Source organism: Apus apus, chromosome 5 (assembly GCF_020740795.1).
Source record: "Apus apus isolate bApuApu2 chromosome 5, bApuApu2.pri.cur, whole genome shotgun sequence".
NCBI lineage: Eukaryota > Metazoa > Chordata > Aves > Apodiformes > Apodidae > Apus > Apus apus.
Genome location: NC_067286.1, coordinates 60,342,865 through 60,370,101, shown reverse-complemented (window position 1 = coordinate 60,370,101; position 27,237 = coordinate 60,342,865). Strand labels below are relative to the sequence as shown.

Sequence of the window (27,237 nt, the reverse complement as noted above, 5' to 3'; positions counted from 1 at the left end):
TTCAGTGTCCAGGGCTTGCTTTTTAAAAAATCAGATTACATACATCTCTTTTGGAGGGTGTTGGAACCTCAGTCAGTATACTTCTGTATCAAGAATAGCAGCTCCTAGTTTAACCCTGGAACAGGTTTAGTTGTCTGCAGAAAAGGTAGGTAGGAGCAGAAAAAGTTGTTTTAAGCAAAAGCTGAAACATGTTTTTGGAGGGAGGGTGTCAACTTAGAAGTGGTTACCTTCTGTGTTCCAGAAGACTTTTGCAGCCTTTAGCAGTCCTCTTCTAAATCTTGCCTACTCGGCTGTGCACACACAAAAAATAAATTGACATAGGAGAACAAGTGGGATAAATTTTTTTGCTGCTTGGTATGGGGAGGCAGTCAGGCTGTCATCTCCTAGAAAGGAGAAAGCATTTTAAACTGAAGAAAAGTTATGGTTAAAAAATAACACACACACACACCCCTCCCCCCTCCCCCCCCCAAGCAACCTAGCTCAGTGAAATGGCAGAACTTGTGGACCAGCTATCAAAGCATCAAGCTCATAGGTGTCTCTATCAGAGGTTCAGTGATTTAGTGTTTTCTGCTGTGGTATGGAGTTGTAGTCATTGTTGCGTATTAATTACAGGGAGGGAGGGAGGATAAGTGGGGAAGAGTTGAAACAATCCATACTTTCTCTTGTTCACAGACAGTCATTACCTTGCTTACCTTTGGGGATTTTTTGCCCTCTCGCTTGCATCCACGTGTAGATGTTGTTATATGTCTGAAGGCCTGTTTCCAAAAGCTTTGATACTTCTCTTTACTTTCTTTAAATTAGCACTTCCAGCTGTCTACCTTTTCCTGTTCCCTTGGTCTGCCAAACACCATAGCTCCTACATCTGTCCTAGAAAAAAATTCTTCATGTTATTACAAACTTTCTTACCCTATGACTAGTTTCTTTGTCATGTTCTTCTATTTGCAATTGTACTGAAATAGAGGCAGACTACACTTGCATCTCCAAGAAGCAGGTATTCTGGTAAGGAAATTGTGTGTTAGTCCTTGTTTATTACCATAGCCTCATTAATGTATTTTATTTCTTTTACTTTTTCCTAGACAGTTCACATCTCCTGGTTGGCCATATATTCCTGTGTTTGAAAGTACACATTTTCAGAAACATCAACTGTAATTTTCAGTACTTTATTGATGTTGTTGAACTGTGAGTGCCAGAACTCAATCATACAGCCTCCAATAGTTTTTAAATAGTTTCATTGGCAAGAAGCTTTTTCATTACTTCATTCAGCCCATGACTGTGGTGTAATTATGTCTCCTCATCTGCGTGTTCTGTTTTATTTTAGTCATTCTTCCGATCCCTGGGATGTTCTCTGACATGTTGTTTGTTAACATTTCATTGATTTGGGGCATCCAGTATGTACTGTCAGTTTTTCATTCAACAGGCACTGACTTCTGAAAACGTTTTGACATCTGCACAGTTACATGCTGGCTGGTTGCTGTATCCAGCCTGTGTAAGGCAGAGGGGGGGGGCACATACCACAGATCAGATGGGAGTTAAAGTGATCAAATGCCCTTTTTCTATTCAGTAGAAGTCTGTATAATTTGTTGACTTGCTCTGTGTCCTGCTGTTCAAGTAAAGGTTGTAATCTTTCTTTATAGTGCTCATTACAAAACATAGGGCGTAATGTCACTTGGAGAATTGTTCCAGGAAATTGGAGTATGGGGACATTTTTCAGCTTAGTTTGAACAAGTGCCTGTGATTTCAGTCTGGGTCATATAAGCAGCTTATCCTAGTGGAAGGAATACAACTCAGACATTGTTTAAAAAGGATTATTAAATTGCATATTGTTGAAGTACAAGTTGCAGATGGGGGTGGTTGGTTTTCTTGGACAAGATTATAAAATCCTTGTCTGAATTCCTTGAGAAAAAAAAAATGCCTTTTTACAGGGGTACATGTAGTTACCTTAACTGTCCTTTGTGAACAATTTAAAACTTACCTTCATTTGAACCTTCAAGCAAATGAATAAACAAAAAGCAAAGCAGTAAAATTTACTTTTGTGAGCATCAGAAGGCGATATAGTTGTGCTGTCTGGATTTCACAATTGAAGGGACAAATGAAGGGTCAAAGAGATTTCATGCATTCCAGTGAGGTATCTGTGGTTGTCCGTGGTTGTCCGTGGTCCGGTATACTAATTACCCTCCTTTTCTTTGCCACTCTGTTCTCCAGTTGTCTATTTTCAAGGACTTCAGCTACTGACTCCTTGGCATGCTCCATTCATTATTTCAGTTTAGTTTCTATTGCTACAGACCTTTGAATTTTGGCAGTCTTGTCTTTTATCCAAGATCTGCTCCTAGCATCGTTTTTTCTAGGCTGTGTACAGTATTTATTCTTGCTTTTCTGTCTGCAAACTGCAACTTGAGTTTTTCATGCACTTGCTGTAAAGGCTGTCCTTCAGTTTGACCTCCACGCAACTGACATTTCAGAAGTCATGGTTTAGATGCACTTGTAGCTGGATAAATTGTCCCAAGTAGTTTTTAGGCATGGGGGTCCATTTTCACTTTTAGTTTTGTAGAGAAGCCTCTAATATCCAGAGCCAAACCCAGAAAGCTCTTCTCTTGTAGAAGAAACTAATGGACAACATGGATAGGGAGACAGAACCAAGAATCACCTTAGGTTAAACTGAAGTTTGCTGGACTAACTGTGGTAGTTGCAGTGCCAGATGATGCTTTAGAGTTACCATTTCAGGAGAACGTGTGGCACCTCTGATCTTTTTACAGGGCACTGCTGCTATTGTACTTCTCAGAATTGTCCTTCTGTAAGAAAAAAAAACAGTGGGTGGTACATTTGCTACTCAATTATTAACATCTGTAGTACATTACAAGCATCGTTCAAGCACCCTGTGAGTTGAGGCTTCCAGAGTAGAGGGCTGGTTCTGTCTCCTGCCGTGAGACTGCAGTTTTCTAACACAATTGCAGAAATGTGTGGCTGAGCTAAGGAGGAGAAGGGTAGTCAAATAATTGGAGAATAAGGGTAGAAAGATGAGGACTCCTGCTTAGAAAGATGACTAGAGAAAGATGAGAGGGCCGAGTTAAACTGTGTTCAGAGTCTTGCTTTATTGCACATCATGCATGCAGACTGTTCTGGGTCTGACTTCTCTCTTGACTGTTATTACATAATGAAGTCATGCTGCAACTTGGGCTCTTGCACTGCTATAGGTTAATCTGATTTGCATAGAGAGTTATGCTTAACTAAAGGTGTCGTTCCAACTTCATCAGCATAGTGCACAAACATGAAAGAATGAGAAAGGTACTAGTGATTTAGGTAGACACTGTGTGAAAGATACGGACTGTAGATACGGAGTCAAAAACAAGGCTAAAGGATGTTTTTAGGAGGAAGGAGGCATGGCTTGCTTATGTCAGCCTTTCTGTGTGTGTCTTCTCCCCTCCTTTCTTTTAAAACTAAGATTTATTATTTTTTAATAAATAAAACTCTTAATATTTCAGGTTTTAGTCACACAGAAGGATGTGGGGTAGAAGTAGCAGGTAGCCTCCTGATCATAAGCATTTACAGATTGGTTATATTAAACTTTTTTTCTTCTTTTTTTTTTGTTTTCTTTTTTCTTTTTTTTTTTTTTTTCTGAATAAGAATTGAAATCCTGGAAAAACTAAAAGGCTTGGCATATTCATTTTATCCACAAGTAAACTATGCATTCTCTTCAGATAAAGTGAAGATTTTTAACACCTGGCCTGCTCTCCTTCAGGTTTAGCCAGGCATTCTGGTGTAACTATGATTAGCCTGAGTGTTGTAAGGAAGGCAACTGCAGTTTACAGAAGCTGGCTGCTTGATGCTATGGGCTGTGAATAATTTCCTAAGGAGGAGTTGTGACCACATTGTGGTTATCCTCCTGTTGTATTCACATCCAAGGTGGGTAGCTTGAATCCCTGACAAATTGTGTCAACATCTCACCTACAAGGCTTAATTTCAAATAGCAATAGCTTTCAGTTTACCTTCTGGGGAGGGATAAAGCAACTTGATTTTAAATGGAGAGTGCATTTGTTAATTTTTGAAGTGTGTTGGCAGTTCACTGCATGTGACCTCTCTGTCTGTATGTATGTGTGTATGTATTTTTAATCATGGTTTACATGACAAACTACTGACAGGGAAGAGCAGCTTACATAGCACAACGCCAAATATTGTGTACATAGTAAAGTGAGAGATTAAAAGGAAAAAACTGTCCTTAGTCCAAATTTGACAGTGCTTGTGGTCAGTTTAACTGTATCCTGTTCTTAAGGCTTTTCTGTTTGTTTTTAAGCACAATAATAATGTAAAATACTTGACAAGAATTTTGTATTTGCCAGGGCAGTTTCTACTTTTTGAGCTCTAAGTTAAGGTGAAATAATTGAGTAACTGCGTTATATTTTATGATCTCTTCAACAATAGTGTTAGGTACTAGTTTAAATTCTGCTGCTGTCATGGAGTGAATAAGAAGTCTATTATTCTGTAAAATAATTCTCCATTTGATTTACAGCAGCATTCTGTAATTATTTTGATCACTGACTTCACTGGAGTTGCATGTGAAGATAAAAAAGTCTAAGTCATATTTTTTTCCTAGCAACTGCAGTAATGTGAACCTCATGCATGTGCTTAGGATACAAGACCAGCACACACTGGATTCTGTTGGCTAGTTACAGTTTGCGTGGGCATCAATATTTTGTGTTCACTTGAGAAGAGACAGAACCCAAGAACAGGGGTTGAAGTGAGAGGAAGCAGAGGTGTGCTGCTGCTAACATGGCTCTCCATACAGCTGATGTATGTGTGGCTTTTGTTTTTGTTAACAAAGCACATGAGCCAAAGAGTGTATATCCAGGCCCCGAGCTTCTCATTTGAATCCCTGTTGTGGTGAGATAAAATATAAACATGACTCGACTGTTTATTCTAGCACATACAGATGTTTTGGAAAGGTTGATAGTGGCTGGAAGAGACAATGTGAAAAGCTTTGTTAGATATGTAGTGTCACTTACAGCTGGAGCTATATTGCAATAAAAACCTGTTACCAAAAGGTGACATTATCACTTAGAAAGCTAATAAAATATATTTCACATACAAGTTGAAAACTTCTGAAACCCCGAGTGTACTAACTTTTCTGCTAGTGCAGCTGTTTGGTTGGGGCCTCAGGAAAAATGTTTCAGACTCTTCTCACAGTTTTTGTCCACTGTCTTCAAATAAAAAAGATCATAGTCTTTTTCTGTTACCTCATATTGTAGAACAGTGATTTGCACACTCTTTGATGCTTCCCAGGGCAGAATTTGCAAGTATGTAAAATGTGTGACCTAATTTGTATGATTTTTTTAAATTATTTTTTTTTAATAAGGAATGCACAGATAAACTGATGTGTATTAGAAGGGTGGGTTGAATGGTTAGGGTGTGAAAGCCATGAAGATAAACCAGTTAGTTTACACTGCCTGCAAATATAATTCTTATTCTCTTAAGCATGAATATTTGCTGCATCACATCCCAATGATGGGAGGTGGAGGAGAGCAGGGTGTGCAGTGTATTGGTCTGACTTGAATAAGGAAGCACGAATTTACAATGCTTAGGGTTTTATTTCCAAACAGATTTCCTTAGACTTGTCAGGGGCAATTGTCTTTCAGTGAAGCATGAATACATTAAGATTTTAAGTAACTGCAGCACAGACATCCAAGAAGTTTGCTGTGTAATTTAACTGAAAATCTTAGGGTGAGCTTTCACAAGATGGCTGAGCCAAGCTAATGGCTTTTTGCTGCCTTCCTTCTGAGTCCTGCTCCTAGTTATGGAGTGTTGCTTCTTTCTTTATGCAGCCTCTGGCATTGTCTTGATAATTCAGATCACTTTTATCTGTTTAAAACAGAACAAAAAAAACCCAACAAACTAAAACCCCTGAGCCTCCTCCCTCAAAAGATGAGCTAATCAGTTTGCTTCTGTTTCCCTGTCACCGTCAGAAAAGCAGAGAGTAGGACTTTGTTGCCAGCAGGTAGGGATCTCGGGAATGCCCCTGTCCTGGAAACATTGAACTCTTTCATTGGCTCAGTAATTGCAGGCAATGTAGCTATTCAGATGTGTGTCAGTTAACAAGTCCTCTTTCAAATTAATTGCATACATACTTACAGTAGAGGCTTTTGCCAGAGCCATGAATAATAGAATATAAGTTATTCAAGTAAAACAGCTGAAAATACTTAACAAAGATATGACAAGTGCAGCTCAGCTAGTAGCAGTGTCCTTGTTTAAATTTGATGAAAGCAATGCAAATTTGACTCGAGACAGAAAAGCCCGTGTTATATATGTGTATTTTTGTCATCTTAACATCATTTGAGCTTTTATTTAATGGTTTCCAATAGGATGTTGACGACTGATCTGAATAATCCTCTTTTTCTTTTTAGAACTGAAGGAAAGGCATCATGGGAGCGTTTTTAGACAAGCCAAAGATGGAGAAGCATAATGCCCAGGGGCAAGGGAATGGGCTTCGTTATGGTCTGAGTAGTATGCAAGGCTGGCGAGTTGAAATGGAGGATGCACATACGGCTGTGATTGGTTTGCCAAACGGACTTGATGGATGGTCATTTTTTGCTGTATATGATGGGCATGCTGGATCACAGGTTGCCAAGTACTGCTGTGAGCATTTGTTAGATCACATCACAAGCAACCAGGATTTTAAAGGGCCAGATGGGCCACCATCTGTGGAAAGTGTAAAGAGCGGCATCAGAACAGGTTTCCTGCAAATCGATGAACACATGAGAGTCATCTCTGAGAAGAAACATGGCGCAGACAGAAGTGGGTCAACAGCTGTGGGTGTCATGATTTCTCCCCAACATACATACTTCATCAACTGTGGAGACTCGAGAGGTTTACTTTGTAGAAACAGGAAGGTTCACTTCTTCACACAGGATCACAAACCAAGTAATCCACTGGAGAAAGAGCGTATACAGAATGCAGGTGGCTCTGTAATGATTCAGCGTGTGAATGGCTCTCTTGCTGTTTCAAGGGCACTTGGGGACTTTGATTACAAATGTGTCCATGGGAAAGGTCCTACAGAACAGCTAGTCTCACCTGAACCTGAAGTTTATGAAATTGAGAGATCAGAAGAAGAGGATCAGTTCATCATACTGGCTTGCGATGGTATCTGGGATGTTATGGGAAATGAAGAGCTGTGTGACTTTGTAAGATCCAGACTTGAAGTCACTGATGACCTTGAGAAAGTTTGCAATGAGATAGTTGACACCTGCTTGTACAAGGTAGCCAGACTTGAGAGGAGAAGTTTATTGTGTTTTCGCTATTAGTTTATGAACAAGTTAAGAATAAGTTTTGATTCCAGTCCATAAGCATCCAATGGTTTGTGTTAACATGACTTTAACAGTAATTCCCACGAAAATGGTGATAGAGGGGAAATGAACACACAACAGAAGCATTATGGCTTTCTGGGTGCTTTTTGGTAATGGAAAGTTTAAAAATGTGTACAGATATGTTGTGTTCACTGGGAAACTAGGACCTGTTAGGAGTTAATGAGCAAGCTGAAGACAGTAACACTGCTCTATTCTGTTACGCAACATACTTTACAAAACCTTAACTCCTAAGACCTAATCAGGCTAGAGAATGTTCTTTCCCTTCCTAATCTTACCCTCCTTTCTTGGGCATACAGTAGTAACATTACTGTCATAATTGCACGAAGATAAAATCAGTATGAATGACCCTTGACTTCATATTTTGTACTTTAAAGTTTCTTCTTGATTATATGAAGTTCTAATTTCTAAGTTAGTTTTTGTTTGGGTTTGATTACTTTGTCATATTCAGTGTTGCATAATATAGTTCTGAAACTAGCTCAAGTAGAAGAAGACCAGGACTGTTTTGTTTAACAGATCTGTGTGACTTTGTCTGCAAAAACTTTTACTTTGTATTAGTAAGTTGCAGGACGGTGCAGTTACAGAAGAGATTTGAAGTATTAAGTTTTATATCTTTAGGTTTAGTTTTCCGAAGGCAAACTCTGAAGTCATAATGTAAAAAAGCTGACTTTTTTAGACAAAAGAGGCAAGAGAGCATCTCTGCTCTTGCTGCATGGCTAACAAGGACACTGTTTCCCTTTTGGGAAATGTAATTGCTTTCCAACGCTTTGGCAGATTGATAATGCATATATTTTTATTCATGATATTTGCCTGGTAATCTCAAAAACAAATACCAGGGAAGGAAGAGTGGCTTGTGGATGCTGTTAGCTTTGCATTAGCCAACTGCCAGCACCTCCCCATGGGCCCATCTACTCTTGTTTAAACACCAGCTTGTTCTTGATCTTGCTGACTTCTGTGGATTTAATTGGTGTTAAATTTAAGCATATGGATGCGTGTTTGTAGACCACAGCACAGAGGTATTGACAGTAAACAAAACAGTTACTTTTCTTAAGCAGAATGTGTTTGTACTTTAATGTGTTCAAGTATTAGGGTTCTGTTTAGTTGGAGTTTTAAATGTTTCCATTTCAAAGAATGCTTTTGTAAAGGCCTGGGTCCCTTCCAGCCTGTCTTTTAACAGATTCTCTCACTTGTAACTTCTATTGTTTTAAAATAGAAGAGGGGGAAACAAACCCTAATAGCTGTGATTTTAGGTGGAGGCACTGTCTGAATTCAACACCTCACTCCTTAGTGCTTTTAATAAGTAGTGATTTTGTTTACTTACAATATTCAGCTGTTTTCCTAAAATAATTGGGTAGTACTTAAAGGTAGATAGTTCACAACTTTGTGATTACACATCACTCATTAGCAGTGTCAGTTTTTAAGAGACAATGGGCTGCCTGTAATTGGCTTCATGTAGTTTTCAGACCATTAAAGAGGAAGGACCAAAGTGACTTGAAAGTTGTACTGAATGAACGGGCAGAATTGTATAAGGGGGTAAGGGGAAATTAAGGCTAATGATAATATAAATCCATATCAGTAAAAGTTGTATTCTGATACCATGTGATTTACGGATTTTTGTGTGTATAATGCTTTGATGTCTATTTAGCCTGGTGTCTATACATTCTCAAATAATGTTTTCTTTTCCACCAGGGAAGTCGAGACAACATGAGTGTGATATTGATCTGTTTTCCGAATGCACCAAAGGTATCGCCAGAGGCGGTGAAAAGAGAGGCAGAGTTGGACAAGTACCTGGAAAGCAGAGTAGAAGGTGGATCATTTAAAAAAAAATAAGTAACTTTGTTTCTAAACAGACCCCTGGTCCCCTTCCCCTCCAACAACTAAACTCTTAACACCTACAGGGTTTTTTTAATATACCTTCAAGGGCCATTGGCCATCTAGTGTACACCTCTAAAAAAGACACTCATATAGTTCCACGCTATGTCCTGAAAAAATTCTGATATGAAAGTGCCTGTAGCCCTGCAAACTATTCAGGATGGCAGAGAAAGAGTTAATTTGTGCTCAGTGTTCTTCATGAGTCCATTGACATCACTAACTTCTGAACAGTAAATCCTGCTTCCTGTTATATGGAGTTAAATAAAATAATCAGAATAATTTGCCAGGTGTGAAGATGGTAATTTGAGTGTCATTTTTCCATATAGTTATATACACATTAGTTAGCCATAATATTTTGTTATCCAGTTAAGGTAGGGTTGCAGCTTGATTACTGTCATTTTTAAGGCACTTGCTAACATATTTACTTATTTGAAGGTATGTAAGAAGTTTGTCAAAGCCAGTCTTTAAGCATTCATGATGAACAAAAGCTGGGACCTCATCTTACTGTGATAATAACTTCAAAATTTCGTGAGTTGTTAAACTTTAACCTGAAGATGCAACTCTTAGGTGTTTTAGGTCACCTAACTAAAATGATAATTGGTGTTTGCCAAGTGAAATCAATTTGGATAAAAAGATTTCTCATTAAAACTGCATTTATAGTGCCTTTCAGTATTAAAAAAGGAACTCAGCTTGGAGTTTGTTTCTGAAACATAAGACAAGCTGTGTGCATTATTTGCATATGTTAGGTCTATTTTTGACGTGGACTTCTCTAGACCTATATGTTACAAGTCTAGTTGTGTGTATATACTCCAAGAATCCTTAATAGCATAAAGAGCACAATGCACAGAGTTCTTCACAGCTATGGTATCAATGTTAGTAAGTTAGAGGCATATATTGTGCACTTTTTTTCTCCTTAACTTACGTGAAGATAACACAATGCAGTGTCAGAAGTTTCACAGAGGATCTGCCTGAATGGAAAATCTGGGTTCAGGCTAATCAAAGTGCAATTTTAAAGCACTTACTACCTGTGTAGGTGCTCCTTCAGAAACTGTCAGCTTTTTCAAAGGCCTCGTTCCTGTGGTCTTGGCAAACTACAACTATTCTGCCCCTGAATGAGTGTCCAGACAGACATTTCTGTGTTTTAATCTAACATTTGCCTAACAGAAGTTGGTGTACAGAAAGCAAGAGTGTGAATCTTTTTGACAGCTTAGCAGGAATATCCAAGTGCATGGTGACACTGCAGGAGTTAAGTGTCAGATAGCTTTCTCCATTTCAAAGCAGTGAGCAGTTTTGCACTAGGCATGTGAAGAGCTCACTATGTATGCCCACTCACAGAATTGGTGAAGAAAGTATGTTGTAAATTCACACGTTATTTACAGCATGCTAACTCTCCTCATTTGGGCAAGTATTACCTCCATATCTTAGGAATTTTTTTTCTTGAGTTCAAACTCATGATCTAGAACTTGAAAATACGTTCAAGTTAAGGCTGCATCTTCAGCTGGCCTCATTGTATCCCAGGAATATTTTAATGAGGAAAGCTGACATTTTTGTACAGGCACTTCATTTTGTAAATGAAGGGCCTGAGCACTGGAGCTGCATGTGATTGTGGTACATACAGTGAATTTGGCTGTTGGTACTTCGCATTTATACAAATACAAGATTTCAGGAGTGAGCAAAGTATGATACTTGCATAGAGGCAGGAGGGTTCTGTATGTAGTTATAAAGCACTTTAATACTAATTTAATGGGGTGATGTCTGAACAAATATGTTGTACTTCCCCTCAAGGGCCTTGTTGTCTTTTTTAGAGTTGCTCTTAATCTGTTGTCTATTGTTGCACAAAGATATTATTTAAATTAATGAATATGTAGTAAACACTATTCAGCCCAGCAGTGGTTTGTATCAGCTGTGTGCAGAATTTGGCCTCTTAGATCTTACTCAATGAGGGAAGTTGAGAGGCTGAACTAAAGTGGACCTTAAAGAACAGGAGTTGGTTAACTTTGTTACATTTAAGTTACTACTTGTGCCCTTAACTTGTTGCCTGGTGTAAATGGATAGTGCTGTATTGGCTAGTAAGGTAGCACTGCTACAGCACCTGAAACCTTCAACACTACAGTGGATAATCTCGCTGTTATCCTATGATACTTGAATGGCAGTGCTTAACTTCAAAAGCCTTCACCTGAAGGAGCTAGAAAATGCAAAGTGTACTTAAAGAATTATTTTACTAATCTGTAGTATCAATTTAAAGTTAAAATTCACTAAAATGGAAACGTGGTGAAATTGCATATTACTTTTTTTATGCACATCAGTACTCAGAGTAGTCCAGCAGTAATGAAATTTGATAATCACTAATGTGCATTTTTTCTGGTTGTACTTTTGTTCACTCAGCCCAGAGTATAGCATTATAGTACTAAGAAGTAGTGCAAATTTTAAGACTTAGTAAGGCATAGTACTGATGGTCATCCTGAATAAGGAGAGGTGATTCAGATTTTTTAAAAAGTAGAAAAATTTCTACTTACCATACCACCTAGGACACTCCTTTTATTATTTTTTATGTGTTTGTGGTCTAGATTCATAGTTACAATAAATAATAATAATTCCAAAATGCCTTGCTGTTATTTGCACTAATATGTGTTATGAGTGTCTTGACTTTAAAAAGTAAGCTTGTCTAATCTTTTTTTCTGTTTTTTTTCTACATAAAATCATTCCATAATAGATAATATTAGCAATATTTTAACTTTATAGAGAGAAAAATTTTAAGTTAGCTGCTTTATGTTCCTGCCCGTATTTTCACAAAATCAAAGCTCTGGCTTTTTCTTAAACTTTGTGTGGAATTCCCATTCAGAATATGAAAAAGCAGATGTGTTTTACATCCTTTATTTGAGGGTTGTAAGTGCATTTTTCCAGTTCTTGATGCCGTGAAAATGTGTAGAAGGTATAAAAGTAAATGAAAGGGGAGGGGAGGGTTTTAAGATGTATTGAAAGAAGATAATTACAATAAATTAAACACAGCTAGCAGACCGACTCCATTTGTTGTGTCTTCAGTGTTCCTTCAGTCTGTATCTCTAGTTCTATCAAAATATAAATGTATTCATTTAGTGGAGACTGTATGTTAAATGTATTGCAGTTGCAGGTTGTGAAACTGTGTAGTATAGGTAAACTATAAATTCCTTATTTTTGTACAGCAGAACTTTAGCACTAGCACAATGTAGAATATACTAGTTGTTCAAAATTGCATAATAAAAGAACTTGGCAAACCAAATCTGAGATCTTTGCTTCTTATTCAGATTTAAGAGTGCTAGATTCTTTTTTAACTAAATACCAGATGGTAAAAATGAATTTTGGCTATAGATTTTGAGGAAATGGCAAGTTTTTGAGGTGCCTATGGTGTGTGGTGTCATGTATTTAAAACATAGGTTTTGAAGTAAACAGCTTAAAAGGTTTGTCTTGCAGAGTTTGATACTGGGTGAGGGCTAGACAGTGTTTCCACTGTGCCTTGCAAATAATTTACACAGCCTGACTGCAAAATAGAGCTGGTGCTTTTTGTAAACGCACACAGTCCTGAAAAACTGTTTACATGCATCAGAAGTAATTTATGATTGTTGTCTTTTTGAGGGTTTTTTAATTAAAAAGGACTGGGTACGTGTTGGTTTTAAAAGCTTCTAGTGTGCCTTATGTCACTAATTAAACTACATAATGGAACCTTGGTATGCTCTTCTGGAATTACAATTTGGGCCAAAACCTGTGTGCTAGAGTATTTTTCAAAAGTGGTACTGATGAATTCCAGCTACTCTTCCAAGTTGTGTAAATGCTTTTTATACGAAGAAGAATAATGTGCATGTATATACATATATATGTATATGCAGGTATGTACACAGGATTGTATGTGTATGCAAGTTTTCACTTGAAGATCAAGAGTGACAACTCTTAATTATTAATATCTCTTATAATTTCTAAGAGCTCATGTTTACAGAGAAACTGCTGAGATGCGTTTTTAAAAAACGTGCTTGTTCTTTAAATTTCATCCCTATTCAAAGAGTGACTCTTCAGGGGTGATATGATCTAAAACCTCTTGAGTTCAAATAAAATTGTGTGCTGATGACTTGAAAAATCAAAACAAAACACAGCCTAAGCATAATATTAAAGAGTCATGTTTGCTAAGAAATTAATTATGGGTACAGTACAGAATATCTTCACCTAGAAGTTGGCATGCATCAGTTTTAAATAACTGCCCAATATTCACATATCCCCCAAGTGAGTTGAGGATGGAATGGTCGCTTAGATGTGATGTCTCTGGCTTTTAGTTCATATGTAATAGTTCCTAAAGTTTGCATTTTGCTGTAATGGAGTGAGGTACAAGTATTGGCTAATGCACATACAGCTATGGGAGTTATTTTTAATCTGTCTAACCTTTTGTTTCTTGAACATACTATACTTTTTGTGGTGGTGATAATATTTAATCTTCTGTTGCAGTGATAAAGCTGGTGTTAATATCTGCCTCATACCCAGGGTATTTTGTTGGGAAGATGCTACATTTTCTGTGATATCTAATGTATAGCAGGAAGGCCACTAAAATTTTTTCCCCACTTTTATTAGGTAGCTGTGTATTTCTGAAACCAGTGTGCATGTTTACAGTTAGCAGTGTATCTTTGTCAAATCTGTTACATGTTCATCTTCTTACGGAACCAAAGTTAACAATTACCATGTTGAATATGGTCTGTCATTTTATTATTTTTTTTTTAAGTTTATATATATATATTAACAGAAGTTAAGCTGCCTTTTTATAAAACTGAGTGTTTCAATCTTTTTAAGTTAAATTTGGACTGCACTTACAAAAAAAGTACTTCTGATTCCCAGAGATCATAAAGAAGCAGGGTGAAGGAGTCCCAGACTTAGTCCACGTGATGCGTACGTTAGCAACTGAGAGCATCCCAAACCTCCCGCCGGGGGGTGAATTGGCAAGCAAGTGAGTTCACATCAGTGTAAATGTGTTTTTTTCATTTAAATCAAAACTTAATTCTAAGGCCACTCTTAAAAGTGAGGGGAGGGAAGAAGGATAGCAGACAAAAGGTGATGATCTGTTCTCCAATTCTTATTACTCAGTTGTTCTAAATGAAAAGGACAAGCATAAGAACAGAATTAACTATTAATCACTACTAAAATTAACTATCAAACTGTAGTTTTGGGAAGGATTGAGGGTTTTTTAAGGGTGGCCTGAGTGTGTCTGTCTGTTGTCATTAACTGGGTGTTCTGGGTGGGAGGTTACATGTGAAGATGCAAAACCAGTGCACTGACTTTAGTAGTAACCTGGGTATGTAGTTCCACAGTGATCAGAATTGATGTGCATATAATGTTTTGCTTGGCGGCATTCTTGCCCTGTCTGAAGCTAAAGCCATGTTGTAATTGCTTAAAAGTTTGCTTTTGTATCTCTCTGCTTGTGACAAACCTGAAAAAGAGATTCAAGTCTTATCAAAAAAGAAAAGCAGGAAGTTAAATTTACAACTTTATGTAGGCTGGCTTTGTCCCTGAACAGTTAGTGTTGATGCTCTGTTGGCTTCTCAAATCCATGTTCAGTCTTCAAGGTTGCGATGTGCTTTGCTCGTTTGCACACCAGACCGAGTGCTTTTTGATTCAGAAGATTGTTCTTGAACCTGTGCTGTGCTAAAGTGGTCTGGGCACATACATACAGGCTATATTTTTAGCCCTTCAGAGTTTTGGTTTAGCCCTTCAGAATATGGTTTTCCTATTGTTACACCAAAACATGGAAACTCTAGGAATGTAACTGCATAAATGGTAACTGAGCTGTAAAGTAGACGTCTACAAAGCAAAATTATTCTCCTATGAGCTGTTTTCACTAGGAAGAGAGAAGATAGCAATTCTATATATAATGGCAGCATCTATTTAGGATGCGTTGTTGTAGTCCTTGAATTCTTGGTGAAGTCAGTTACTCATGAAATACGACGTACAAATTGATTTTTCTCAATTTCCTTTGGCTAGCAGTAACATCATGGTTATGAGGGAGTCTGAAGAGACCAACTCCATGGGATTTTTTGTCTTAGTGATGCTGGTTTCAGTAGGGATTGGTGGAAGTAATGGATTTAATTGCATGTTAATGTATTTCAAAGCACTGCTGCCAATTTGGAAGGAATATAATGCTTTTCAAGAAACCTGCCTTTATGTAGAATCAAAGATACCTACTTCTTGAAAGATAAGGGAAACTTTCTAGTCCATACATGCAGTGTACTTTGCGTGCAATTGCTTGGTTTTATTGCTTTAAATTCAGCCTCTTCTTCCACGCCCTGTGAGCATGCACTTGATTCACTGTGATGTTTGTACTGCTGTGACTTTTCAGTGTTGTGGGGTGATTGTAAAGCCTATCATCTCCTTTTTTCTTCTGGTTCACTCCTTTGTGATTGCTCTGCATGCATTCATGTGCAGTTAAAAGGTTGCTCTTTGAAGTCTGTTTGTATCCAGTTGTAGTCTGCTACCTCATCATACTTGGTTCTGCAGAAGGATCTGGAAGAAAGTTACTTTTAAAGTCTAGTCTGTAATTCCTGTCTTTTACTCCCCTCTTTCCTGCTCCCCCTCCAAAGTTGTTTCCTTATATGCTAGGTAAGGTGAAGGCTGCCTCTTCAGCCTCACTTTTTTTGAGTATCAGTTTTCAAGAAACCTTTTCACCCTGTATAAAAACAAACAAAACCCCAAAAAACCCCACACCCATACATGAAGTACTAGTGCAGTGTTCATCAGACACGGAGATGAACAGGGCATTCCAACATCCATGAAGTTTTCTGATGGCCTTTTTCAGATTAAAGAGACATCACCAAACCACATGGCAGGTTGTGCTCTCTTTCTGCTCTACTTCTGGTGTTCAGCCTTGTTTTTCTTGAACCTGAAGGTTTCTGAAGCTCTTAAGAGGGGATATGGGAGCTGTATTCAATGATTAATTACACTTAGTGCTAACTTGCAGTGAACATGGTTCTGGGAATTGAAAAATCTTTTACAGATTGCATTTTAAATTAAAATTGTACTTAGTGAATTTGACTTTAAGAAGGAAAAAGACATAACCTGAAAATCTTGTGGGTTTTTTTTGCTCTAGACGGAGTGTGATTGAAGCCGTTTATAACAGACTGAACCCCTACAGGAATGATGATACTGTAAGTATCCTTTCTCTTATATTATCTTTTTTCCCCAACCCCAATTATTAAAAGATCCCTTCCCCTAAAGAAGCAATAGCAATGTTGTGCTCTTGGGACTATGTTTTGTAATCATTTTCTGCTGCCTTTTATTGATCATAGTCTCAAAACTCCTGGTATGTTTGATTTGTTTGCTGTCTGGAGTTTCTTTACTTCAATCCTGCCTGGTTTTCTAAATGCTTTCATGCCAAATGATGCAAAGAGTCATGTATATTTTTTTTCCCCTCTTATGGGAGACGTTTTTCTCCAAATACCAAGAAGTGAAAGTCTATACTTGCAGGTTAAACAGATTTGAAACAATCAGCTTAAGGATACATTAATTTTCCAAATTGGCTGTGTAAGCACTTTTATGGCTAAACATAGAGCACCTTACAGCAAACATACAGTTTAGATTCTTATCTCAGTGATCAGAGTGACATGAGCCCACTATCAGTGGGGAAAAAAATCCAAAAGTCTAAAATATGAACAGTGATCCCAGTTGCAGATAGATCACTGCGAATAACAATCTGTCACCAGAAATGCTGTAGTTAAAAGAGTTAAATTGATCCTTTACCTATCAGCAAAAATTATTTGCTTGCTTAGATGTGTCGTAAGTGAAATTAATCCAGTCATAAAGAATTGTGCATTGGCTTTACAAGTGGGTACTAGTTTATTTGGCAGTTCTCATTATATCTTTAGCATAAAAATTCTTAAAGAGTGGCTGGAAGAGGATGCTTTACCTTCAGAATACATTCAGTAGTACGTTCCTGTTCCACAAATGCACAGCACACAAACTTCTTTTTGTGATGAAGTTGGCAACTTGGATACAGAAACTGGCATACTGAATAGCTGGCAAGGATCTCCTGTGTTTCTACTCACTACTGCTTTTATTCTTCCTCCTTGCACTTGAAACAAACACAACCATTTTGGTCTTTCATAAAATTACTTTCTTTTGCTACTTCTGGTCTTTAAGAAAAAAACTGGAGGCGGTGCTTTTGCAAAGGGTAATTTTAGTGATCTTTGTTTTTTTCACTACACCTCCGTGCCAACTGTTCTTTTTTATGGCTTGTAGTGAATTCTGTGTGCAAGTTTGAATGAAGGCTGCAGAACTTCAGTGTTAAGAAATTGTGTGGCATTGCTAGAGACTTAATTAGCCTCTTTTTTCTTGAAGGAATCAGTAGGGCCATGCTTCTAATGAGGAATAATATTCCTACCCCCTGCAGTCTTAGTAACGATAGGGAAGTGCAGCTGTGGAAGCACAGCACACACTGTTGTTAAAGCCCCTTGTGACCCTTAATTACTGAAGGGTAATGCTGAAACAACCAAAGATTGCTGTACAGAAGCAGTTTGCCCTGATGCCTGTGCTACTGACTTAGTTGCTGCTTCAGCTACTGAGCTGTGGTCCCTCCTCTTAGGCACAGTGTTTATCTACATGCCCAACTGATGGGGCAGTTAGAGAAAGCTGAATATAGAACAGTCTAAAGAAGGGAAAAGGAAACAGACATGACACAAAGGCAGATGGATTAAAAACTCATATTTGAGTCAAATATTTGATTTGTATTAATATTGTTGTTTTACTGACAGCAGGATCAGTTAAATGTTTTTCAGGGGTGTGGTACTTACACAAAATCCACTTTTGCCTGCAGGCCTAAGTAGACCAGATTTTAGGGACACTTGGGTATTGGATGTGTGGTCATAATGCCATATGCTGTGGCTGTGCAGTTATGACTTAGACCATGGCATGTCTCTACATCTCATTTTATCTTACATATTTTTTCTCCTTGCAGTTTTATTACCATCCAAAATTAGGGCACCCTGCAGTTGCCCAAAGGACACTTCTCCAGCCTTAAATTATAAGTGTTAAAATGTATCTGAATTATAACCAGGTGTCAGTCGATGGGTTTATCTTCCCATGCAGGGAGGAAGGGCTGAGAACACAAAAGATGGTCATGATCACAAATGCCAGGAGGCACATCCTGCTCTTTTAACACATCTTTTTAGTTTGTGTATCCATTTTGTATTGCTTCTAACTACTCTAGGAATGCTTTTGAATAGTGTTTGTGGGATATTATTTTGAGGGTTGATAAAGCTGTTACCTATTGATAAAGCTATTATCACCTGGTGAGTTTTCAGTGTGTCTTGGTACTAATGTTTTATTAAGTAAGCTTGTGTGTGTTTCAGTTACTTCTTAAATGCTGTTTCTGAAAGGGGAGAGAAAACAGACTCCTAAAATGATTGAAGTCTTCACCCTTTTCAGTCTGGATTATCCAGAAACTCCTGTAACTACGGGCACTCCAGACTTTAAAGGGTTCCTTCTTTTTTCTTTAAGGATTCTGCCTCAACTGATGATATGTGGTAAAACTGCTCACCTAGCTGTGGAGTTCACGTTTCATCCTTCACATGAAAGTGCAGCCCAACCTCAGTGACCCTTCTTAATATCCATCCTCAACCTTAAAAAAAAGAAGGGAGTATGATGTGTTGGTGAGAGCGACTACAGCAGTACGACATCTAGCCCAGGAACTGATCTTCTTTTGTAAAACAGACTTCTGTAAACGTGATTTCAAACCATAATTCATATTGTAAATCAAGACTCCAGCAATTTATGTTGTATGATTTTGTTTTTGTAAAGTGCAATTGTCTTTGTACAAAATGCTCATATTTAATTATGAACTGCTTTAAATCACTATAAAGGTTAGAAGAAATGTTTGGCTTGTGTGATGCAACAATATATATCCCTTTAAATTCATGTTGTGGTTTTGGATTGCAAGGAGCAGCAGCCTAGCCAGCTAGGTGCTCAAGAGGTGCACAAAACTGTAAAGATAACTCCTTGTTATATATGAAAGCTGAACTTGTGGGCAACTTACCAGAAATTAGTGTGTGAATTTGCTTGGCAATGGAAAAATAACGAAGAGTGGTGCACATTTCTCAGCGAACCTTGGACACGCTCTGGCTCTCGCATTGAATTAAAGGGAGTTCTGGTTCTGACTTCAGTGGGAGTTAAATCATGCCCTGTTAATAATATCATGTCCGTACGTGTACAAACCTTGGGATTAGAATGCCTTGATTCTTTGCACCTCTTTTTGCATTAACCCTTACCTGAAACTACTAATCACTGAGCATGAACAAGCAGCTTTCTACATCCAGTAGGAGTCTGCAGCATTTTTACAATCCTGATTGGCTGGGTCTGCTGCTGTTCCAAGTAAAATACTTCGAATTCCATTTTATCAATAAAGCTTGATTTAACAAACAAGAAATTTATCCATAAATGTGTAATTCCTTTTTTCCTGCCTTTTTAAAAATGTCAGTGCCATTGTAAATGATATTTTACTTGTGGAAGAATATTTTTATTAATTGGTAGCCCATTTTTCAAATGGGAAGGATTTTGATTATTGCCCAAGACATAGCCATATGCTAGAGGATGATGTGGGATTAATCTGTTACCCTGTTTTTTACAAGTGTGGGTTTTTTCAGGCTTTTTGTGTTCTGTTGGGTTTTTTTTTTCTCCCCACTGAAGATGTGCATTGGTTTGAATTTGCCTACTGTTTGATAAAAATACATTTGTCAAAGCCTGACAATCTTTAACGTTTTATGGTGTGTGTTTTTAATTGACCCACTTACTTAGAACGAGAGACTAGTGGTTAAACAGTATTTGTGATTTGAGATATAGCATGTTGACAATATTTAACTGTTCGTTGTTTAAAATTCTAATTTAAAATTTTATAAGATAATAAACTAATTTGATTTAAGCTTAGCTTTCTCCCATTGAGCATACAGAAATTCAGTTTTCGAGTCAGTCGTGTTTGCAAAACTGCTGTTTTGTGCACCTTGTATTGTCTTTTTGGTTGAGAATATTGTATTTAATATGTAGTTTACTCATTTAGTAGGCAGATTCCCCAAAAGGAAAATCAGTAAAACAAGTAGATTGTAACATTTACTGCAGTTAAACAGAATCAAAACTTGGTGTATAATTACTTTTTTGGATAGGAAAATGTAGTACAATGCATTTTGCTATATTTGTCTTTCCCTAACTTTGAAATATACATATTTGTATATATAGCCTTAAAACTAAAGCAGAGTTAGGGAACACTGAACAGTGAAAAAGTAACTTATAGTGTCTTGGAACTAAGTATAGTATATACCAGCAGACTTTTCTTTTATCCCTCTTGTCTATGTGGGGTGCTTAAACGTAACTTCATTGTATTCAGTTTGTAATCTGTTCAAGCATGAATGAAGAGAACATAAGCACTATTTGTATTTATAAATTTATAGCAATTTTTGCGTAAAGAACCAGTTCCTTACCTACATATGAATAAATGCTTAAAATGTCTAATTTTGTTGTAGAGTGCAAAACTATAATAATGTTAAGTTATAGCTTCACAGGCACCTAGTTAACAAGCATATTTAATAATACATGGTGTATTAGTGCAAAAAAAGCTAAACTTAAGGTAGGAATGAGGCAGATGAAGTTCTGTCCTTTTTCGGAGAGACTAAAGTTTAGTTTTGGAAACTGCAAAACCTTAAACTGGACTGTGGAACCTTTGAGTTTGCAACTTTAAAAATCAGAAGTAAAACTGTGGTGTGAAAAGCCATACTTCAAACCATAATCACTTAAACTGTCTCAGTGACAAATGGTGTATTTGCAGCCTCTTCTTAGGAGGTCTCCTGAAGGTTAGAGAGAAGGTAATTCTGCTGTTGCTACAGGCAATGTAACTAGTTTGAGGGTGGTGGCAGAAAGCCCGTTTCAGGCCTTTCTCTCCCCTGCCTGCATTCAGCATTGTGATGAGGTCAGGGCACTGAATTATGATGTATGCATAAACACTGCCATTTTAGATACAGATTTTGATTACAACATAAATTAAGTATATAAAGCATCCTAGAGAAGAGGCAAGCTGTAACTTTTCACTGCTCTGAAAAGAAAAAAGGCACTTTTTGCACCTTTGTGCATCTCCTTCTTGCACCAGAAACTTTTTTTTTGTTGAAATGCTAAAAACATTAGCACCTCAGGGGCAAGGCAGCAATTTTTATTTTCATTTTTTTCTTTAAGTATTGTGTGCTATTTATTTCCCTCTTGGAAAAAAAGATTCCTGTGTGACAAAAAAATGAAAATTGTGTGATGTTAAAAGATGTATTTTTAAATACATGTTCAAATAGGAGGGGTCCCAGTTTGCTTATTTTTAAAAGGAAATGATGTTTGTAAAGCTACTTTGCTTCGTATGCCATGCAACTTTGTTTTCTTTCTACATTTGACAGCTTCACTGGCTTCAGTTTCTGTGAGTTTTGTTACAGTCAGATTAAATGTTTCACTGATCATTCTGGGAGAATACCTGTACTGCTTTGTAGACCACTGTTGCAGATAATTCTCACTAATTCAGCATTGAAATATGTTCAAGACAGAGGCTTCTAAAACGCGTTTTAAAAACCCATGTTGGATGAGCTAAATGCAGTTGCACCAAGTAAGGTCCTAAGATTTCCAAGGCTTTGTAAACCTGTTGTATCAGTTGAGTCCCCAGCACACGTGGTGGGGCAGAAACCTGCAGGTCCCATGGAAGCTGTGAAGCCTTTTGGGGGCTTGTCCTTACCTAGCAGCACCACAGAGACCTGGATGCGTGGCCATCATTCCTGATAATCCTCCAGCAGAACTTGGAATCGGAGAGAGAAATTGCTTTTCCTGCCCTTTAATCACTCTGAACTGCAGCAGCCCTAGCTTGTGTCGTGCCAGCAAGGTGCCTGATGAATATTAAGCAGCAGATGAGTAATGGTAGCACTTAACTTGATCGTTCATGCAGGTGCCAGAAGTAGTCATTCCAAGATGTACTTATGATAAACTGACTTTAAGCATCCATCACATTGTTTATTGCAAAGCTGGTCCTGTCTCACCTGTATAGGTTAAAACCTGAGCCATTTTGCTTATTGCAAGAATTGGACATTTTAAAAGGTGATTTTAAAAAAAAAAAAAAGGGAACAGTCTTCACTGCAATTGATTCCCTGATAAGAATCCCATCTTAATTTGTTACACTGGGATAGGGTAGACTTCTATTGCATTTCACTTCTTAGTAATTTATGAGACACGGATGTGGTTTCATGGTCAGCTTATATCAAGCCTAAGCTGTTGCTGTAAGTTTGCCCCTACTGCCCTGTTAGTGCCAGCACTCATGCTTGTGTGGCAGTGCAGTTAGGGAGGAAGAAAACTAGATCTGGCCTCTTCAGCTGGGTTAGTTGATGTGCCAGCATCCCCTAGCTGGATTGAAGGCAAGACACAAGAGTGGGAAGACAGGACTGAGAGCAAAGCAACAGTTGCACCACCCCTTCTGCCACAGTTCGGGAAACCATACCCTAAATGCAGATTGACCTGTGTAGGGGAGATCGAAGCCTTGGCAGATCTTTCTCCACTCTGTACTTAAACATTTTGCTTTGGTAAATGTTCTTTTTTCCTGAAACTGGAATTGTGAGACTTTGCGTGTATTGTCTTCTTGTGTATGAGTTCCATGCTGACAGACTGTTCACTCCAGATGTCTGTAGCTCTGTGCTGTGGGATAGGCAGCATGGCTGCCACAATTAGGTTAATGATACAGCTGTTACAGTTTACCTTTTCCAGTGTACATCAGGATCTCATCATGCTGAGATGTTCACATCCATCTCTACCTGCACCTTCTTGAATTGCTTTTATGCTCAAATGACCCTGTCTATTTAAATTTCTTGATACTGAAACTTGGCTGTGTCTGTAATGGGCTAACCTATTGTTAAATGTTACCCTTTTCCTCATCATTTGACAAATACAGTATTTTAATACAAACCTGATGTACCTTGCAGAGGTTCAGACACAGCAAAACTGTGTAGAGCTGTACCTGACCTTTTTTTTTTTTTAGAAAATGGACATGTTACTGGGCTAAGGTTCATGAGCTGTGAAAATAATGTCTCCTAAATAACTCTTATAGCTCCTTGTTCCTACAGCTAAATGTGTTTGAGATGATGATAACCTGAGCCTTTTTACACCAATACAGGCTGTAAAGTCTCTACTTGGCTGGGTAGATTTTTTTCCAACTCTTTAAGTGGTAAAAGGAGGCTCCACACTTTATTTTCTAGGATGCTGTAGTGCATCAAATGAACGTAATTCCTGCTGTAAACTGTAAAAATGGAGCAACATTGAAAAGCAGCAACCTGAGGCTAAGTATGTTTGACTGACCTGTTGGTGAAATATTGATCAGAGAATCTGATCTGTTGGTGAGCTCTTTCTGAGCTGTCTCTGGAGTGCTCGCGTGGCCTGCAGGTCTCTGCTGACCCCACCTGCAGCTTCTGAACCTTTTCATGGCCCTTTGTGATTTGATGACCTCGTGCTGCAATGAGGTAGCAGTCACCTGGGCCGTTCACAGAAGTTCAAGAAGCTGTAGGGAAATTTAAAGCATTTCTTTTTTTTCATGGACCACTAAATCCTTTCAAGTAAACAAACAAAAAAAAAATGTGTGCTAAAAACTGAGTTTACATTCTCTCCTGCTGCAAACTCCTTTCTAGAAAAATCTACAAGTATTTCTTCTCTTTACTTAATATGTGGAAAAGAAAAATGTCTGGAGTTTTAATTTCCTGATTGTGTCAGAGCTGTGTATTCCTTGCTTTATCTGTATTTATTTGATGTTCTGTTACCAGTAAACCAGATCTTTTCTTCCTCCCCCCCTGTGTAAAAGCCCTTCTAAGCTTTTGGCTTCTCAGCTAGAACAGGGATGACAATTGTGTCTTAGGGGCTTGGGGAAGGTTTGCATCAGATGTAACAACAAAACCCCTCTGACCACACGATTTGGGAAAGCAGGCTTAACTTTAAAATGCCTTTTCAGAATTAATGAAATAATTCTATTCTGAAGGGGAGGTGGGATGACAGGTCAGATTTCTAGAGTATATGTTGTTTTATGCCTAGCCAGATTTTTACGCTCAGCTTGTACTGATTCCTGCCCAAATGCTCTGTAAAATGTCACTGGACAGCTACTTTCTTTTTTTTCCCAAAAAAAGAAAAAGGAAAATAAAGCTAATGGACCTTACTACTGTGTAACCAGCCATTTCTTTCCAAGGGTGAGTGTTGTGTCAGACAGTAACATTTTCCTTTCAGAGCACCACGTCTGCCCTTCTCAGCTCGCTCAGTAACATTGAGCCAAAACTGAAATAATTCTTTGCTTCCATTAACTGTTTGGCTCTGAAGAGCTGGTGGGAATTTTTTACAGCTAAAGAAGACAGGGCTCTCAACACGTATTGTGAGAAAGCCTCCAGAGTTGAAGGAGGTGCCATTGTTGTTTCTTTTCAGAAATATCTTTGAGAAGAGAAATGAGAAAACTGGCGGGTCATAAAACATAATGTACTTTTACTTCTCTCAATGTCTATAGACTAAGGACTTCAGAGTTGAGTTTCACTTGTGTTACTGAATTCAACCCAGTGTGAGCAACAGAAGTACTGAGTGGCCAATTTCCCTGTCACTGTTGGGATTTCAGGCTGAAGTACAGGTTTATTTTGTTCAAAATAAAGGGGAAAATTAAATTAAGATAGTCTTGGAACTGTACTGTACGTCCTGCTGCAACTGATGGAGCTTCACTTAAAATATATACAGTTTGCACGTGTATTGTTGGAGCCTTTTCTTGGACTGAAAAAGAAATGTAATCTTTATTCAGTGTTGGTTTTGAAAAATAGGTTTTCTGAGCCAAAGGGAAGAAGGTGGTAGCACAAAAGCAAAATGTTAGATTAATTGGAGATAACAATTTCATAGTCCTTTAAACATGTAAGTCAGCATTTTTCCTTGTAAAACATCAGAAGGGCACAGTTTGAGAGGTTCAGTTAATTTGGTATTTTAGCTGTAAAGAGTAAAAAGAGTGAAATCCATAATGAGTTACTCAGGATGGAAAAACAATGAAACCCTAGAAATCTAGGATTGAATGTGCTGGGTTTACATACCATCGTTTCCATGTCCTGTGATGGACCTAATGAGAGGATCTGCATTGGTGTTTTTAGGGGAACTTTTTATTCTTGCTGAGTGTTTGATGCTAGACTAACAATTTGCTGCAGTTTGAAGTTTCCAGGCTCTGAAACTGGAAACTGGGCATTTTACACCACAGCACCCAGTGCATGAGGTGCTGCAGGACCTGTTGCCACGTGTTCTGTGGTTTAATGCAGCTGTTTGATGCTGGAAGTTGGGATTTCCTCACATACCTTTTATTTGCCCGTGGTGTGGTTCGCAGTGACCTTGAGTACCAAGAGTTAAGTTGTATTTATTAACCAAATCTAACTCTTTGGTGCCAGGAATCTAGTTTTTGGAGTAAGTGCTGAATTATGCAAATCTTCTTGGCTCAGTACTGGGAAGGCTACTCGGGATGAAGGGTTAATGTGAGACCAAAGCCTCGATTCTTCTAGCCAGGGAATGTTGAATGTTGGAAAAGTGTGAGGTTTGATTTCCAAAACTGGCTGCTTTATAAATCCTTCAAAGCAGAGATTTTGGGTTCTAGCATCTGTCTTGTTACTAAGACCATATCCAAACATGCTGAATTAGAGAGTTTTCACCTGTCTTCTCACAGAATTGACTCCACGTCGTCTCATGGAAAGAGTCTCGTTTGTAGTGACATGCTGTGCCTGTCTTTTTAGAAAATTCATGACCTCTTTTTATCTATTTTGTGGAAAGTGTAACTTTTTCTCATTGATGACCTGTATAAATGTGTGTTACGAATGGAGAGATTTAAGCTTGAAAAGCATGTTTGCAGATTACACAGCTTCATGATGGAATTTATAAATTTAACAGAGTAATATACAAGAGCATAACTATTTTCCTTAAGTAGAATGTATGACAATATATAATAAATTATTCTCCACGTAGTTCACCCACTATTTACAGTTTTACACAATTCAAACTGTGTGTTTACAGAAAGTTCAATAAATGTATATTTTGTACTATGTACAGATTCCTGGTCCCAAAGAAAAATGTGTGAACTTAGTTTCTAACTTAACGTTTGAGATTGTACTTCTTTTTTTTTTTTTTTTTGCCTTTTTTTGGTTTTTTTTTGGGTTGTTGTTTTTTTTTTTGTTTGAAATCAGTTGAACAAACTGCATTATGCCTGTCAATGGTGGAGGCTTGTGTTGGAGTTGGAACTGGAATTGGAAATATTTCTAAGCTACAAAAGTGATTCCACTAAATAAAACAGGCAATGACATCATCTGTGTGTATTTGAATGCTCTGCTGTAAACCCTTTTCACCTCTGTTTTATTGTCACTAATCTACAAACTTGTCAGGCCTCCTGTTTTCTGATGGGAGCTGATTCTGGTAGAAGGGAATGTTGAGTGCTAATTTTGATCATTTTTAGTTTGCACTAATGAAAGTCCCCCTTTTCACTGGTCTTCTTACATTCCAGGAGAAAGCAGCATGCACTTGGCTCCAGCCATGGTGCTTCCCAGAGGCCACCTGGTTTGGGGTTTTCAGGAGAGCCAGAGATGGATTAGGATGCCCAACATTTGGAGAAACCAAGTCACACAGGAGCAAAATACACTTGTCTCTCCTGCCCTGATTCAGTGCTGTAAAACAAAGGAAAGACTTGAGCACTTTTGAAGATCTTAAGGATGCTAAAGGCTAAAATAAATCTTTACACTGGTTTTGGCCTGTATGATTTGGAGGGAAAATGAGCCTAAATATTATAATTTCACATATATCTTCCCTGGAATTCTTTATAGACAGGGGGCTGGGAGGATTCTGATGTGGACTCAAGAAATCAAACCAGGGGAGGGGGGGTGGTGTTCACCTGCAACCTGGAGCAGACCTGTCTGTTCTGAAGGTTCAGCCCCATCCCCTTGATGATTAAAAACTGGAACAATGGAGTTGTCTGGTA

At 38.0% G+C, this 27,237-nt stretch overlaps 1 protein-coding gene across 3 annotated transcripts in view; it reads left to right on the top strand.

Moving 5' to 3' along the window:
- The window catches only part of PPM1A (protein phosphatase, Mg2+/Mn2+ dependent 1A), a 35,066-nt gene extending 8,495 nt beyond the window's left edge, over window positions 1-26,571 (top strand). Inside the window, exons 1-6 of one of the 3 annotated variants that reach the window (XM_051620443.1) lie at window positions 981-999; window positions 6,393-7,244; window positions 9,039-9,156; window positions 14,076-14,184; window positions 16,318-16,375; window positions 18,723-26,571. In XM_051620443.1, the coding sequence (XP_051476403.1) occupies window positions 6,411-7,244; window positions 9,039-9,156; window positions 14,076-14,184; window positions 16,318-16,375; window positions 18,723-18,752 (1,149 nt within the window). In that variant the 5' untranslated portion in view covers window positions 981-999; window positions 6,393-6,410 and the 3' untranslated portion in view covers window positions 18,753-26,571. Of the gene's footprint in view, window positions 1-980; window positions 1,000-6,392; window positions 7,245-9,038; window positions 9,157-14,075; window positions 14,185-16,317; window positions 16,376-18,722 lie in introns of those variants that run through there. The other 2 variants (XM_051620441.1, XM_051620444.1) reach the window with 2 other exon arrangements.
- Window positions 26,572-27,237: the final 666 nt, after the last annotated feature.